A 16,392-nucleotide genomic window follows, 5' to 3' on the forward strand; every position below is an offset into this window, starting at 1 on the left:
CCTCTGCGGATCCCCGCCAAAATTTCCTAATAATGGAATTTAAATGTTCACACAGTTCTCTTGATAGTTTAAAACAGACCATCGAATATACCGGGATTGCTTGAGCGATGGCTTACTGTCTTACTTTTTTATATCTAATAACACAAATTGAGGGATGGCTTACATTCTTACTCTTTTTCTTTGAGACAAGCTTACTGTCTTGCTTCTTTTTCGATCAAGGGAATATATTAATATCGCGAAAAAAGCTTACTGTCTTACTTCTTGCTCCTATTGATGTTTGTTGCTGGGCCAAGCCCACTTGTAGTGGCCCAGTGTGAAAGGCCAGCGCCTGGCTCTCCTCTGCTCCTCCTCATCCCCCCCGCCGCCGCGCTGCTGCTCAACCAGAACGGAGAGCTTGCAAGATCGGCGTTGCGGTCCACACGCTCGGCCTCGCAAGGTCGCCGCCTCTGTGAAGGCCGCCCCAGCGAATAAGAAGAAGGGGAAGAAACCAAACCTCGTCACCGGCGAGCGGCATGAAGAGCTTCCCTGTGACCGGCGGCCGCAGCGTCTCCCTCGCCCTCTTCTCCGATGTCTCCAACAGCCGGTGCGTCTCCTCCCCCCTCTCCCTTCACCCTTGCTTCAGTAACCCATAAGTTGTGCGTCTGGGGACAGAGTTCTTGCTCGCTCACGATTACTGACGATGCTCGATGAACGCAGGGAGCTCCTAGATCTGATGCAGTCGGGGAAGCTGGAGCCGGAGGCCGCTTTCATCAACGCATCGCTGGTACTGTGCCACACCCTACTGTATATGCTAAATCACACCAATTGCTGCAATTGAGGATACCGATAAGTTAGGTCGATGCAATGTCAGGTGCCGGACGTGTTCCCGGTCCTCGCGGCGGCGCACAAGGCGCTGATCTCCAAGTCGAGGGAGTCGCTGACCACGAGGACCCTGCACTTGGAGCTCGTCTACAATTGCTCTGGCTCGAAGCATGTGGGTTACTCTAGCTGTTATTTTTTCTTCTCTTTTCAGAGAATTAGTTTTATTACTCTGGATGTACTTGATCTTATATTACATGAGGATGGCACTGTTCTAGCGCGGTGTGGTGACAGTTTGCTTGGTTTTGTGTTTCTTAGATAACAGAGTCCCTGAAGCGATGTGGCATCGCTGATGACACACAGTATATCCTTGCGGCTCGGTTTGATGCTTCAGATGAAGAGGTATAATTGTTCAGGATGCACCCCTTTTTCAGTCATGGTTTTGAACCTGTCAGTTTCTTGCTAATAACCCTGCTTGATCAGTTATGCTAATAACCCTGCTTGATCAGTTTCTTGCTAATTGCCTGAGCTTGAGTACCACAAATTTGAAGTTTCGAACTTTCTTGCCCTGACGGTTGTAGTGTAAAAACTGAAAAATCTTTCAAAACCTAGCTGAAACTTTCTTGCTTTGGACATTTAGTGTTGGCACTCTAATTATGGGCCTTGAATCAAGAGCTTCTTGTGATGACTCAAGATTTCAGTAAATAACTAAGCGTTTTATGTGCATCATTCTGGTTCCTGTTACCAATTGTTGGGATATCTGAAGAAAAAAAAGCATTATACAGAACCAAAATTCTCATGGCAAACTCATACTCCCTCCGTCCGGAAATACTTGTCATCAAAATGGATAAAAGGGGATGGATCTAGACGTATTTTAGTTCTAGATACATCTCATTTTATCTATTTTGATGACAAGTATTTTCGGACGGAGGGAGTATCTTTGATTCCATATCTGGGTAAAAGAAAAATTGTGGGACCATCTTTCAGTTACTACAAAATATGAAGTTCGAAAGGAACAGTTTGAAATGAAAGTGTCGTCTTTTAGATGTTTGATCATAATATACCAAAATCACCTATCCTAGTAATGTGCATAGCAGTGTGGAAGAACTGCAGAACATGCCTGCAAACATTTTCTGAAGAACCAATACTAAAGAACTGATGGAGCTCATCTCCCTCTCCTGCTCTATGCAGACCACTCTAAATGTGTCAGAAGCACTATGAGATGAATTGAACAAGCAGTGTTACTGTATGTGGTGATCTCGAAATAAAATGTTACTTTCAGCATGCACCCTCAGCTTCATACCATTTATATTCCTTATACACATCATTATCATTCTGAATGGAGGAATTCGAACAACCATCAAGTGTGAACTGGTTACATTGCAGATGAAAGCTCTGGAAAAGCTCATCAGTGGAACCGAGATTGATCTGTCGGAATTGGAGACAAGAGCAGACCAACCAAAGATTCTGAAGGTTTTTTAGCTGAACTTGACACTAGCCATATGATTCTGAGTATCATAATTATTTTATTTCTCCTTTCCTTGACCGATTCTTTCCCCTACTGGCAGCAATACAAAATAACTCCGCAAGAACTATCGATATCTACACTGCCAGAGGCAATCGTTTGCAGGATTGCTGCTCGAGACGCTCTCTGAGGTCTTAAAACGATAGCCAGGACGTTTTCCAGCTGTGCGTGTTGAATTATTGGGACGAACACCGCATCTGCCGCGCCTTTTGTCATGGTCAAAGCTCGTGGCAGCAGGGTGTTTCAACCCTGAACCTAGGAATTGCATTATGGTAACATTTAGTCCTGGATGCTGTAGCGATAACTGAATATATGTATGGTCACAGGCTCACAGCTTGAGTGTTTCTAAGATCACTTCATCAAGATTTAATGCAAGCAACCTTCAGTTGATATCAAGGATATTTGTAAGATCATCAAGGATATTTATTTCTAAGATCACTAAATTTAGATTTAACTTAATGCAAGCAACCTGCAGTGATATTGCGATGTCGACTCAGATCTGTTGTTTCGGTGACGTTGCAGAACATGAGTAAAATCAGCGAAATATGCGTGGCCTGGGTTCATTGGTTTTATTTATGGCTTTATCATGAACATAATGTTGTGGTACTGCTGGGATGTTGTTGCCTCCATGTAATGGTTCACGTGTGTGTGTGTTATGTCCAATGATGATGTTCCTGCAAGTTTGCCAGCATATCCTCGACTGTTTCTTTCAAAATTTACATGGATATCCTGCATCCCAAGGATCTGGTCACTCACTGGCTTGGCTGTGTCAGTATCACTTGGCTGTTGCTAATTCTTCGGCTAGGCAACAAGATCTGATCTCTGCAGCTGAGTTCTTCCCACTAGCAGCTCACCACGCTTTCAGGCTTCTTTGTAGGCCATGGTAGCAGTTATTGTCAGTTAGTTTTTCATTTTATATTAGTGGATGCCTCCATGGTAGCCAAAAAACTCCCTGGGAATATACCCAGCACAACAATCATAGACCACATGAATGGGTAAAAATGACTCAGATCTGAGCTCTCAGCCAAACCAACCGAATAAAAACAAATTGATGCATTATTGTACTAGCCTTGTAAGAGGGCTCATCTGACCAGCTAAATCCATTTTTACATGCAAGATTCGGACTTCGGGAATTCGGATCTTGTTGTGCTCTAGTAGTAGGCAGGGGCAATGCGGATTTCAGAAAAAGAAAGTAGGGGCCGATTTTCCAAAAAAAGGAAGTAGGGGCAATGCCCAGAGCTAAAATATAATCCATTGTTCTTAACCCTACCCTGTTTTTCATTGTTTTGCAGGCACAATTATTTTCTTGATTCACTCTCTTCAGTCTTATTCCGAAATATGTCGCTTTCTCACTTATCACTGCACTGAAAGCACACTGCCATTACTATTATACCCCAAGCATTTTTTTGGGGGGGGGGGGGGGGGGGGGGGGGGAGGGGATATTTTAGCTTGGCAGGCAGTGTTAAAAAAATAAAACCCAGCTGCACACTTGCACATCACCAGAGATTGGATTATGCGTGAAAGATTTGGGAGTTTTGCTTCCCGGGATCCCCATCCAATCATTAATCGCAGAAGAATAAATTAGAGAGAGAGAGAGAGAGAGAGAGGAGGGGAGAGGAGATTTCGGAGGCAATTAAAAGCATATGCTTTGCAAAGTTCCCTCCAATATCCTCTTCTTCCCCAACGGAATATCCCCCTCGAATTCTCCCACCTCTCTCTCTCTCTCTCTCTCTCTCTCTCTCTCTGTGTTATAAACTCGGCCCCGAACACGCCGTCTTTCTTGCTCCCACACGCAGCACCAATTCCAGCACACACGCAACAACAAGTGCAGCTTCGTTCGTTTGTTCGTTCGTTCGTAGCGAGGTGAAAGATTCTGCTAGTTTGGTTTCTCGTGTCGTGAGGGTGGCGGCAATGGCGATCGGCGCGGACGGCCTGGAGGAGGCGCCGCCGCTGCTCCTTGACGGCGAGGAGGCCGCCTACTCGCGCCCACGCCGCGTCGCGCTCTTCGTCGAACCGTCGCCGTTCGCGTAAGGAGACTCACCCACCCTCACAAGCTTTCTTCGTGAGGGTTATTTGCTAGTAAAGCTCTGGTCTGATCTTTGTTGGGCCTTGGGACATGTGAATATGAGAAAGTGACTGAGTTGTCAGTGAATTGGTTCAGCTGGTTCAACACTTGAATTAGTACGAAATAGCTTCTTTGTTGGGCGTGAACAAATTTGTGAGTTGCATTTTTTGAAACAGAAACTATCGAATTGCATTGCCCTGACAGAATTCATTTTTTTTGTTAATGGTTACTGCTTGATGGTGATTAAGCTGGGTTCCCATGTATGCTCTCACAATTTAATTTAGACTGATTTTGGGTGGGCCTTCCATGCATGTGTGCAGCTACATCTCTGGGTACAAGAACCGGTTCCAGAACTTCATCAAGCACCTGCGTGAAATGGGCGACGAGGTACGCATTTTTTACGAACAATTACAGGACAGTGGATGATTAGTGTGACTTAATTTAGGACGTTTCTGATGTATCTTCTGCAGGTCATTGTTGTGACCAACCATGAGGGGGTTCCCCAAGAGTTCCACGGTGCCAAGGTTATTGGTTCATGGAGGTAAATTCTCAAGGGACATTTTTCTAGTTTAGGCCATGGCTTTCAAAGGACTTAGTTTCACTGTGAAAAGGAAATGCGAAATATGAACACCGCCATAGTTTTGTCTTCGGATATAAACAAGTGCCAACGGCTCAACGCTGCATTAAAAAAAAAAACTTTAAATGCTTGTATGAACCATGAGTTGCTCGTAAGGAATACTACATGTTTCAAAGTTTTAGGCATTAGGAGATTCTTCTTTTCGTAATTCAAGCTTATGATCGACTCAAGTACCACTTGGGGAAGAAAACACTGCAATCATATTACTTTCTGAATGAGTGTTCCAGCTGTATGAATTTGACGAATGATATGATGATCAATCCATAATGGGAGATTGGGAGTGCGGTGATCGTCTCGATCGAACCACATGATCTGCTGCTGTGCCCTATTTATGCTTACAACCGTTTTCTCATCCTTCCCAGCTTTCCATGTCCACTGTATGGAAAGGTTCCTCTGTCACTGGCACTCAGCCCTAGGATCATCTCAGAGGTTGCAAAATTCAAGCCTGACATCATTCATGCATCCTCACCTGGAATTATGGTACTAACTTTATTTCTGCAATCATTTAACTGATCATTTATCCTCTGGTGGTTGGTTAGTCACCAAGTAACACTCTGCTCCATTTTCAGGTTTTTGGGGCCCTTGCTATTGCTAAGCTGCTCAGCGTCCCCCTAGTGATGTCCTACCACACCCATGTCCCAGTGTAAGTTATTTTCTCTTAACAATGCTCGTATGGCCGTTAATTGCTAATACTGCAAGGTCATTTATTTTACTTTCCAATGGGGATATAAAAAGTAAGTAGAGCACCTTCAAAAAGAATTCAGAATGCCCCACGATAATGACTCGTGTAATTGAATAATTTGTAATACCCAGAGTAAATTAGTAATGTGGTTGGTCTAGTTATTGTGTCAAAGCATAAAAAAAAACTGGGTTAAGGTTTATGGAATAGTAACATAGAAGTGCATTAAGCAGTTCAGATCGCCGCCTCTTAAGAAGAGACTTAGGCAAGTAGCACCGAGATAGAAAGCCTTTTTGTCTTCTACTTTAAATTGCTAGTGAACAACTTCAGCAAAGCTGTTTTGATCAGCTTGCCATAGTGAATAGCCGCCGAATGATATCTATATTTCCACTCCAGATACATTCCGAGATATACATTTAGCTGGCTTGTGGAACCGATGTGGCAAATCATCAGTAAGCCATCCACTCCCACTTAATCCGCAGTTACTGCAAACACTCAAACTTTCATGTGACCAAAATAACACTGATTCACCCCTGCTGTTATCCACAGGGTTCCTTCACAGAGCTGCTGATCTAACTTTGGTGCCATCTGCTGCTATCAGCAAGGATTTTGAAACTGCCCATGTCATTTCTGGTTGGTTAATAGTTTTATCTCTTGCATTGTATTTGTATATTACATGTCCTGATGTTCTTATCGTTTCTGATGTTAATGATTTGGTGTACATCATTGTTCAGCTAACCGGATACGCCTTTGGAACAAAGGCGTCGATTCTGCCAGCTTCCATCCCAGGTTCCGCAGCCATGAGATGCGCGTGAGGCTAAGGTGAAATTCCACTTCATTCCTTCTTGAATGTTATGTGCAAGGTGGGTTGAGATTAACTGTTGACACTTGTGTTGTGTGATGTATTGTTTTCAGTGATGGTGAGCCTGAAAAGCCGTTGATAATTCACGTCGGACGCTTTGGGCGGGAGAAGAATCTGGATTTTCTGAAAACGTGAGCAATCTTCTCGCGCTTTGTGATTCGTATCATGTTTTAACAAGCGTCGAGCTTCTATCCGTTGTTAGATAAATATCACTACCCTGTGTTTTGTGCCTCACTCTATGAGCTTCATGTTTTGGCACTAATTCTGCTTCATGAATTAATGATTGACGGGGTACTAATTCTGCTTTATGAATTATGATTGACAGAGTAATGGATCGGTTGCCTGGAGTACGAATCGCATTCATAGGAGATGGACCTTACAGGGCAGAGCTAGAGAAGATGTTCGAGGGGATGCCGGCGGTGTTCACCGGGATGATGCAAGGGGGGGAGCTCTCGCAGGCGTACGCGAGCGGCGATGTCTTTGTGATGCCCTCAGAGTCGGAGACGCTCGGCCAAGTAGTCCTCGAGTCCATGTCGTCCGGGGTGCCCGTGGTGGCGGTCCGCGCCGGTGGGATCCCCGACATAATCCCGGAGGACGTGGAGGGGAGGACCAGCTTCCTCTTCGCCCCGGGGGACCTCGACGACTGCGTCGGCAAGATCAGGCTGCTGCTGGCGGACGACGAGTTCAGGGGCGACATGGGGAGGACCGCCAGGGCGGCGATGGAGAAGTGTGACTGGAGGGCCGCCTCCAAGACGATCCGCAACGAGTTCTACAGCTCGGCAATCGACTACTGGCGGAAGAAGCAGGCGGAGATCGTTCAGCCGCTGCAATGGCTGGCGCAAATGTTCATGCCGGCGCCGGACCGGGTCACCGGCGGCATCAAGCAGTAGTGGTGCCTCTTAGCCATGATCTAGGCAGGTGGGGGGCTGGAAGATGGATGGACAATTCCATGCATTCCTTGTAAATTCTTGGTCTATAGTGCAGTGTCAATAGGCGAGAGGGATAGTTTCTGTTTTTTATCTGCGTGAAATTGGGATACTGTGATTGGTTGTACTGTGTAATAGTGGAAATGTGATGAGCTTTCTGGTGGTGAGCATCATCAGTGCATGTTGTGGAAGCAAGCAGAATCCACATCAGCGATGAAATGCCCACATATGCACTCCCTCCATTCACTATTGTAAGATGTTTCAGCTTTTCTCATATTCAAATGTATATAGACACACTTTAGTGTTTTTGTTCGCTCATTTCAGTCTGTATGTAGTCTGCATCAAAATATCCGAAACATAGTATGTTTGTAGATGGATGGAGCAAGTTGTAAGCTTTGTTGCATGGGGAAAGGAAGGGGTAAACAGCAGAAATAGTGTATCAACCTTTCAATGTCGTCGCTATGGAAACCTTTTTACAACTCACGATGTTCATCGCATCATCTGGTTAACATAGCGTAAGCTAGTTGCAAATTTGTTGTTTTCGTCTCAATTTCAAATGCCACGGGTCCAGTCATATAACCAGATAAACAATCACTCCCACCCAGAAATCACAACACTTGCATGCCATTCCTTGAATCCGGTCGCAGAACCAGATGTAGTTAAAAGGAAATGTGTTTTAAGAGCACCGTGCACGGTTAAGAGTGCATCGAAACTCCCATAACATGGGAACATTACTTGGCAAAGTGGAAAGGGTTCAGAAGACACCCGTCCGGAAAGAAGAAAAGCGGATGAATACGGAAACAAGGGGTCACAAACAAGAGCAGCAGAAAATTTCTAAAACCACCAAAGTAACACAAAGGTTCAACAAGAGGCAATAACCAGTGCAGCCCGATGATCAGGCCGTCGAGCAAGCAAGGCAGCTACAAGCTTCCCTATCACAACACAAATTGGAGCCTCCAATTACCAGCAACCACGATGACATTACAATCTACACTGAACAAGCGAGAAAGACAAGTTTCTGGGCACATAGACAGTGTTTACTGTCCATCTCCAGATTCACCCTTGGGAGCATCCTTCATTTCTTCAGCAGCGTCCTCCTGCAGCCAGGCAAAGCGGAATTTACATATTTAGGATTGATTCAGTGAGAAGATAGGAAGCAGGTGAGGGTATGCTCGGGAGTAATGACGTACCGAGATGTCAGAAGTCCACAGCGTCAGGTTATCACGCAGAAGCTGCATGATCAAAGTGCTGTCCTTGTAGGACTCCTCGCTCAGAGAGTCCAGTTCCGAGATGGCCTCATCAAAAGCCTGACACGAGCAACACAAGAGTGAGGCTACAATATATAGCTCTACTATCTTGGAAAACATAAGCAAGTAGCAGTTCCTAGATCATTATTTCTTTACATCTGTCTTTCAGGTTCAACAACATCCTTTATTTGCCTATCCAACTGTGTAACACATAACACTGGTACCTTGTTAGCTAACACTTGTTATTCAATTACTACTCACAATTATCAAGCACAAATATCAGATAAAACTGTGCTGACTTTGAATCATCTCAGATCCACACGGTTCTATTCAGTCCAGATGTACTGATAAATCACAGTAGACAAGCTCAGCTGGTTATTGTAGAAAACAAACCTGCTTGGCGAGGTCACAAGCACGGTCTGGAGAGTTGAGGATCTCATAATAGAACACCGAGAAGTTGAGTGCCAGCCCAAGCCTAATAGGATGAGTCGGGGGCAGCTCTTTCAGTGCAATCTCCTGAAAGATTCAACATAAACTCAACTGAGCAAGAGATTCACCACCAAATAATTAAACAGGATAAATACGCATGAATCGGATTCATTTCCAACAAAGCTCAATGTTAGGACCATGAAATCCAGGGCAAGCAAACCACCTGAGCAGCTTTGTATGCCACCATGGTGTTCTCAGCAGCATCCTTCCTCTCAGTTCCACTCTTGAACTCCGCAAGGTACCTATTACAGAAAATATTCAGCCAAATCAATCTAATGTGCAGTGAAGCAAACATGTGGGAACTCTATGCTGGACATTATTGTAATACCTGTAGTAATCACCCTTCATCTTTAGGTAGAAGACCTTGGACTCTGGAGCAGTGGATGAGGGGACAAGGTGGGAATCAAGAAGCTTGAGGATACCATCACAGATCTTAGTGAGCTCAACCTCAATCTTTCCACGGTAGTCCTTGATGAGTGTGACACGGTCCTCATTGCCACGGCTCTCTTCCTTCTGCTCGATGGAGGAAATGATGCGCCACGAGGCACGGCGGGCACCAATAACATTCTTGTAAGCAACCGATAGAAGGTTGCGCTCCTCGACGGTGAGCTCCTCGGAGTCGACTGTCTTGGCCACCTTCTCCATGAACTCAACCATCTCTTCGTACCTCTCAGCCTGCTCTGCAAGCTTGGCCATGTACACATTCTCCTCGCGGGAAAGCTCAGCAGGCTGCGCCATCTTCAGTGTCTGTTGCTTCTAACAGTCACCAAAGGTCAATCTGGAGTATCGAGAAATTTCAGTTAGCTAAATGTCAGATAGCATTTCATTATTACAACAACCACAAGCAAGCTTAAATCTAGCCATTGTTACTGAAGTAAACTAGCTTGACCCTTCAATCACATAATTTCACATTGCTCAAATCTTTAAAGCGAGAATTTTACACAATATAATTCAAACCAACTTAAGCAACATACTATATACTGTCAGATCAAAATCAAGCGATTCGATATGACATGGGTATGGCACCCCATTTGTCCCATGACACTTCAACTAAACCAACAACCCATCAGTACCCACACACCACCTATCCACATTTCCAGGTGAATTTATGACCTATCAGAACCCATACACCTGTCCATATTAGAACAGCATAATCCGACCACCTTGCAGTCCCACCCCATCTCTTTCATGTCTCTTATCAATCAGCCCAACTTCTTATGCTCTCTCTTGTGCAGACTAGCTGTTAGGCAAAGCCAGTTGGATCACCCGCACCGCCCACCTCCACCCTTATCGCTGCCATCACCCTCATCTTTCTTCTTAGGAGGGGGCTGATTAGGCATGTTCTGAAAGAAGCCGATGGAGAAGAGCGACAGCGACAGCTGGACCTGGTCCCGGCCCAGCCTGGCAGGAGGCTGCTGCCGCCTTCCCCTTCCCTGAGCAGGCGCAGCAGGAACACCGGCACGGCGCCGCTGGATGGGCCGGATGGAGACGGCGTGCAGGCGGCGGAAGCCGCCGAGCGAGAGCACGACGGCGCGGAGCTGCTGCTCGGAGAAGCCAAGGTCGGCCCACTCGCGCACGCACGCCGCCTCCCAGAGCCGCTCGTCCTGCGCGAGGGCCCGCCAGCCCCGGCTGACGCACGCCGCCGAGGCCAGCGTCCGCGCCTCCGCCCGCCGCAGCACCTCGAACATCAGGTCCTCCCCAAGGTACGGCACATCTCCCCCATCCGGCGCAGGCTGCTGCTGCTGTGGCGGGGGCTGTGAGGAGGAGGAGGAGGTGGAGGCCTCGTCGGCCTGGCCCGAGCTCGCCGTCCGCTGCTGCTTCTTGGCCGGCTGGCTGGATCCGCCGCCGCCACCACCACCCGAACCGGGAGGAGGCGCCCACGGATCGCGGCCGCCCGAGGAACCGGAAGGGCCCTTCATGGCGAGGCGGAGGTATCGATCTACTTGGGCCTCGCCTCGCCGGATCCGCTGCCTGGCTGCGCGGGCGGGCGAGCGAGGGAGGGAGGGATCGAACGCTTGCGGGCACGACGGGGCGGATCTAGATCTAGAGCGGCGTGCGAGGTCCCCTAGCGGGAGGGATTTGGCTGGGAGGATCGCCGGGGGAAGGGAAGGGAAGGGGAGGGGGAGCTCGTCCGTACCTCGAGACGAACGGCTGCCGGAGCTGCGGCGTCGGCGGTAGCGGTGGCGGTGAGGGCAGATCGGCCGCCTTGGTGGCTGGTAGGTGGGTGGGTGGTCAGGAGGAGGGAGAGGAAAATAATGGTGTGTGTGTGTGTGGAGGAAAGCGGCCGCCGCTGCCGCTCATAATGATGGCCTCGTCCTCGGCCAGCCTGGCCGGCTGGGCTGGGCTGCCCGCCGAGCTGGGCCGCGCGAGGGGGTGCGGCCCGCGCGCCCACGCGAGGACGCGGGGCTGGAAGGAGCGCTGATGTTGTTTAGTCCCACATCGGCCAAAGGAAGAGAGACGCACCGGTTTATAAGCCCGGTCGCGCCCGCTAGACTTGTCCCTTCGGGGACATCCGATAAAATTGGAACGATACAGAGAAGATTAGCATGGCCCCTGCGCAAGGATGACACGCACAAATCGAGAAATGGTCCAAATTTTTTTCACATTTCGCGCACAGGTCCCTGAGTTCCTTGCAGATAAGCCCCCGAGTCTTACTTTCGCGCCCTCGCTTATTTCCGAGCTTACAACTAGGTCCTTTTCTTGGGTGATGATCTCTTTGCCTTTTCCTGGAGTTCTATGTACACTGTCGCTGGAGCGTGAACAAAATAGAGGTGGGTGATGATCTCTTTGCCTTTTCCTGGCGTTCTATGTACACTGTCGCTGGAGCGTGAACAAAATAGGGTAGCAGATCGATTGGCTTTGTACAGTCGTACGGAGAACACTACAGCCGTATGGCTAGGTAGAGGTCCACCCTGTGTGGAGGAACTTTTGCCTCTTGATTGTAACGCTGTGATCTTGGAATAAAATCTCTTTTACCCTCGCAAAAAAAGAAGCTTCGATGCATGGTTGTATACTCCAGTTTGACAAGACTTGAATTTCTACCCTTAAAACGAACCATGATGTAATTCCGGTGATTTTATTTGCGAGCGCGGTAGTATCCACAGCTTGCTTAAGAACAAAACAAAAGTAACTGCTGCTAAGCGCCTAAACCAATCAAGATTATCATAGTATATATTGCTCAAAATGTAGCTTTGCGGTTCAATTAGTTTCAGTTACTTCAGAAAGTTCAGAGTTAGGTGTCGTTTTCTCTTCAGTTGGTATCATACTGTATCTAAGAGCTTGATAGCAACAGATGCCAATAAATAAACAAACAAATAGATAGGCACCACGTATTGCTATACCAGAACCATAGTGGGCAACATCCAATTTTAGCACTATTATTATCATAGTATCATATCTAAGGAGTAGTAGAATGTAACAGGAATAAAGAAACACACAGACTGAACACTCAAGTGGAACTCACTGGAACAGACAAAACCGGTCGTCTACTTCAGTGGATTTTTCAATTGAAATTTTGCTAACAGAGTGGGGACCTACTTGTAAGAAAATTTACAATACGCACGAATAAAATTTTAATTTTCTTACAAGTAGGTCCCCACTCTATTGTAATATCTGATTCCTTAGAATGAAGTCCTGTTGCAGCTTCACTAACTGCACTTCCACTTCTTTTTTGATTTACTATAGAAGTATATGTGCAGTGTGCCGTGCCGTTTTTTAAATTTGTACAATTTATTTGTGAGTAGTTGTTTATTTATTCGTGGGCTTTTTGTGTTGTTGCTCTACTTCTTTTAAGATAGAAGTATACATGCACTGTGTCGTGTTGTTACCTCTATACGATTTATTTGTTATGTAGTAGTCGTTTATTCATTTGTGCTCCATTTTGTATTGTTGTTTTTGTGATTTTAGTGGAGATGGTTGCGGTGTGAAATCCATTGAAAGCTTATACATGGTTGAAGAGCATATGTTTTCACATGTAGACAGCCGTCACAAGGTTCAACCTAGTAAACATAACTTTTCCTTTTTAGCAACCCCAGTAAACATAACTGGTTTGGCACAACAATCTCCATACACAATGATGTTGCTCTATTATGTGGAGACGCCACTTCACACACATCGCTCGCTCATAGTGTGCCAGCCTTTCCTCTGTCACCTGATATGCGACACATCGACACAATGACACATGACTCTGGACACCTCAGATCAACACCACGAATAACCAAGTTGTAGGCAGGCGATGATGAAGAAGGCAGAGACAAGCAAGACATCACAAACGGATTAAAAAATATACAAATGGGAATGCAAAGTAAATTATTCTAAAATTTTAAATTATGATTTAACATGAGTGAGGTCAACAACTTTTTCTAGGAATCACATACTTTCTTAGTGAAATGTAATAGTTTGTGGACAGCCGGAGGTATCTTCTGCTAGTGACGCGCTTGCTTCGTATAGGTGGACCTCCTCATTAGCTTCTCGTCCAAGATGACCAAAAGAAATGTCTATGAAATTTCTTCTTAGATCCTTGATCTCCTGAAGGATGCCCGAAAATGTTTTGAACGCTCATACTTTGTGAGGTTAATGATTGTTTCGCAACTAAGGCACACACGTGAGTTAGACTTTCAAATTATAGTTCGGCCGTGTAACCGTGTGCACGTCACCAGTAGAATTTCAATATGAAAGTAAATAAAGTAGTTTGCTATGGTTTGGAAGTACAGCATAGTCAGTATTCGTGTTTTTCTAATTTTTTCATTCGTTTTTCATCTCTTGACCGTAAAATTTCCAATGATTGACAAAGATAACTTTTTGATGTCTTTTTTCTCCAAAGAATGTGCACACCTAAAATATTTTATTAGATTTGCTGCAAGATGAATAGAGGGACTTGTCCTTCCCTTAAGCCTCATGCCATAAGCACCCCACATTCATCTTTATAACTTCATTGTCTTTGATGTCTCATGATAAATCATGTCTCCTAGATGAAGGAACTCGTTGATGGCTCCACAAGCATACAACGTTTTATGTGGGTTCTACTGAAAGCAGACATTCCTCATTGACACGTCGCTCCTATGTGATATTAAATGAAAGTGAGTTGGCAAATGTCATCAATCAAGTCGTTGTAGTATAGTGGTAAGTATTCCCGCCTGTCACGCGGGTGACCCGGGTTCGATCCCCGGCAACGGCGCTTATTTTTTTAGCTAGTTCTGGACATTGGTATTTTGCTTCAGCAAAGAAACAAGTTACTGAAACCTCACGCTCCTCTGTTCGTGGTACACGCACGTACGCCAACCTACATTCTTCCCAGAGTAGATCCAACTTTGCTCAATCATGCCAACTTGGTTGGTTGCCCCATTTAGCCAGCATCCATCTATCCCAAGAGCACATCCAATTTTGCTCAAATCAGTCATCTCGCAGCCGTCTGTCAGGCAATGTGGTGATTGCTTGTGACTAATCTTGCGGAATTGATTTTCATAAGACTCTCCTTTACCTTGAGAAGAGATTTCCAGACAGGGGGAGTCATTAAATTTCTTTTTCACGCGCAACATAACTTCTTTTTAAGTATTTAGCTTTCACAATATCTTGCCAAAGCCCCACTCCATTGTCCAATTTCCACCACCACTTAGACAAGAGGGAGATATTTTGTTTATGTAGGTCTTTTACGCCAAGGCCCCCTTTATTTTTTGACCGACATACACGAGACATTTGACAAGATGGTATTGTTTCTTGTCCTTACCCCCACACCAGAAAAACTTACGTCGGTATTTATCCAACCTCTCAATAAAGGTTTTGGAAAGAAGAAACATCAACATACAGTAGTATGCGATACCAGACAACGATGAGTTCAGTAGGGTCAGCCTACCCCCCGAGGATGCCGAGCTGCCAATCCAAGCATCACATCTTTTGAAGTACCTTATGGCAACAAATTCCCAATCGATGTTCCTCGATGTGGAGTGGCTCACCGGCACCCCCGGGTACTTCATTGGGAAGTGGCCAATTTGACACCCAAATAAGTTAGCATATTTCTGGAGGGTGGAATCATCACCCCCACACAAAGAACTTCACTCTTCATAAAATTGATTTTTAGGCTGGACATAAGCTCGAACAAATACAAAAGCAGTTTAAGGTTAACAGCCTTATCAATATCATCTTCTAATCACAACCGATTTTGGGTGGTTCTTGTTGGTCTCAACTCTCATCCTATTGTTAGCTTGGGTTTGTTTCAGGAGCTTTTGTTGTGAATTGCATGGAGGTTTATTTGTTATTGCCTTTTGTTTGCTCCATCAGTTAGGGAGCTGTTAGCGACGCAAGCAACAGGCGAACCTTTTCTTGTTTTTATCGGTAAGAGTTATACGTGTGACTCAAAAAGATACGGTGTTGTCCTTTCTTTGTATTTGTTATGTTATCACCTGGTAATGGAACCGGATCCAATTTTGGAACAAATGAAAAAAAAACTTCTCAGGATATTTACGCGGCCAGCCGACATTTCTCTCGGCGCCAAGCCGCCTCTTGTTGCTGTCGTCCATGTCGCCATCGCCAACTCTATGATTGAATCGTTGCTGTCGTCCATGTCGCCATCGCCAACTCTATAATTTTCAATCATGACTTATATTAAAAAACAATTATATTATTTAAATATTAGCCATGATTCAATATTCATATCAAAATTTTAAATTTTAAATATTTTAGGTATACAAACATCCTTAAACTACATACTTATGAGTTATAGAAATGTACATATAATTATGAAAATATTTATATAATTAAAATAGTAATGATGAGTTATAATTTTAGAATTTTTTGTATTATGCAAAATTATACAAATATTTTTTATAATTGATAGAAATATTTAGAATATATGAATATTTTTAAAATAATACGTGCTTTTTTATTTAACCTAATAGTGTATATATGAATATTTTAAAAATAGTACGCACCTCTTCAAGTTTTTTTTTTGAGAAATCTCGCCCGACTTTATTGGAATTCAAAGATGATCATAGGTACAACGAGTTGGTCATGGATTGTTTTTACAGGTTCATGTTTATTTTTACTTTTGGATTATTTTTTTCCATTTGAAAGAAAGAAATGTAAGAAAAAATTACAATTGCCAGAAAACATAAGGAAAGTCTTAGTGCAATTAAAAAAAATAGTTTGTTTTTACAAAAATTTCACGTG

General features: G+C 44.9%; 4 protein-coding genes and 2 non-coding genes across 6 annotated transcripts; 4 read left to right on the plus strand and 2 right to left on the minus strand.

Moving 5' to 3' along the window:
* The first annotated feature begins 303 nt into the window (after window positions 1–303).
* Window positions 304–2,777, plus strand: LOC109769679 (uncharacterized). The gene is made up of 6 exons (XM_020328410.4): window positions 304–583; window positions 697–763; window positions 851–973; window positions 1,117–1,200; window positions 2,185–2,271; window positions 2,367–2,777. The coding sequence occupies exons 1-6, from the start codon at window positions 513–515 to the stop codon at window positions 2,451–2,453; spliced, it is 519 nt and encodes a 172-aa protein (XP_020183999.1). The 5' UTR covers window positions 304–512; the 3' UTR covers window positions 2,454–2,777.
* Window positions 2,778–3,921: 1,144 nt separating this feature from the next.
* On the plus strand, window positions 3,922–7,651 carry LOC109769651 (sulfoquinovosyl transferase SQD2). Its single transcript, XM_020328385.4, has 10 exons — window positions 3,922–4,350; window positions 4,709–4,775; window positions 4,859–4,929; window positions 5,388–5,505; window positions 5,595–5,668; window positions 6,101–6,156; window positions 6,254–6,337; window positions 6,439–6,526; window positions 6,620–6,697; window positions 6,892–7,651. Exons 1-10 carry the CDS (start codon window positions 4,235–4,237, stop codon window positions 7,454–7,456), a joined length of 1,317 nt encoding a protein of 438 aa, XP_020183974.1. The 5' UTR covers window positions 3,922–4,234; the 3' UTR covers window positions 7,457–7,651.
* A 658-nt stretch (window positions 7,652–8,309) lies between these two features.
* Window positions 8,310–11,666, minus strand: LOC109769661 (14-3-3-like protein B). Its single transcript, XM_020328393.4, has 6 exons — window positions 11,366–11,666; window positions 9,557–10,006; window positions 9,392–9,470; window positions 9,133–9,255; window positions 8,683–8,799; window positions 8,310–8,589 (listed from the first exon to the last, which is right to left on the minus strand). The coding sequence occupies exons 2-6, from the start codon at window positions 9,964–9,966 to the stop codon at window positions 8,530–8,532; spliced, it is 789 nt and encodes a 262-aa protein (XP_020183982.1). The 5' UTR covers window positions 9,967–10,006; window positions 11,366–11,666; the 3' UTR covers window positions 8,310–8,529.
* On the minus strand, window positions 10,120–11,345 carry LOC109769671 (F-box protein GID2). The gene has a single exon (XM_020328401.3). It carries the CDS (start codon window positions 11,145–11,147, stop codon window positions 10,491–10,493), a length of 657 nt encoding a protein of 218 aa, XP_020183990.1. The 5' UTR covers window positions 11,148–11,345; the 3' UTR covers window positions 10,120–10,490.
* A 58-nt stretch (window positions 11,667–11,724) lies between the features above and the next one.
* Window positions 11,725–11,827, plus strand: LOC120962155 (U6 spliceosomal RNA). Its single transcript, XR_005753006.1, has one exon. It is a non-coding gene; the product is annotated as a U6 spliceosomal RNA (small nuclear RNA).
* Window positions 11,828–14,332: 2,505 nt separating this feature from the next.
* Window positions 14,333–14,404, plus strand: TRNAD-GUC (transfer RNA aspartic acid (anticodon GUC)). Its single transcript has one exon. It is a non-coding gene; the product is annotated as a tRNA-Asp (tRNA).
* The last annotated feature ends 1,988 nt before the right edge of the window (window positions 14,405–16,392 follow it).

The sequence above is a fragment of the Aegilops tauschii genome, chromosome 3, assembly GCF_002575655.3.
Source record: "Aegilops tauschii subsp. strangulata cultivar AL8/78 chromosome 3, Aet v6.0, whole genome shotgun sequence".
In the NCBI taxonomy this organism is placed as follows: domain Eukaryota; kingdom Viridiplantae; phylum Streptophyta; class Magnoliopsida; order Poales; family Poaceae; genus Aegilops; species Aegilops tauschii.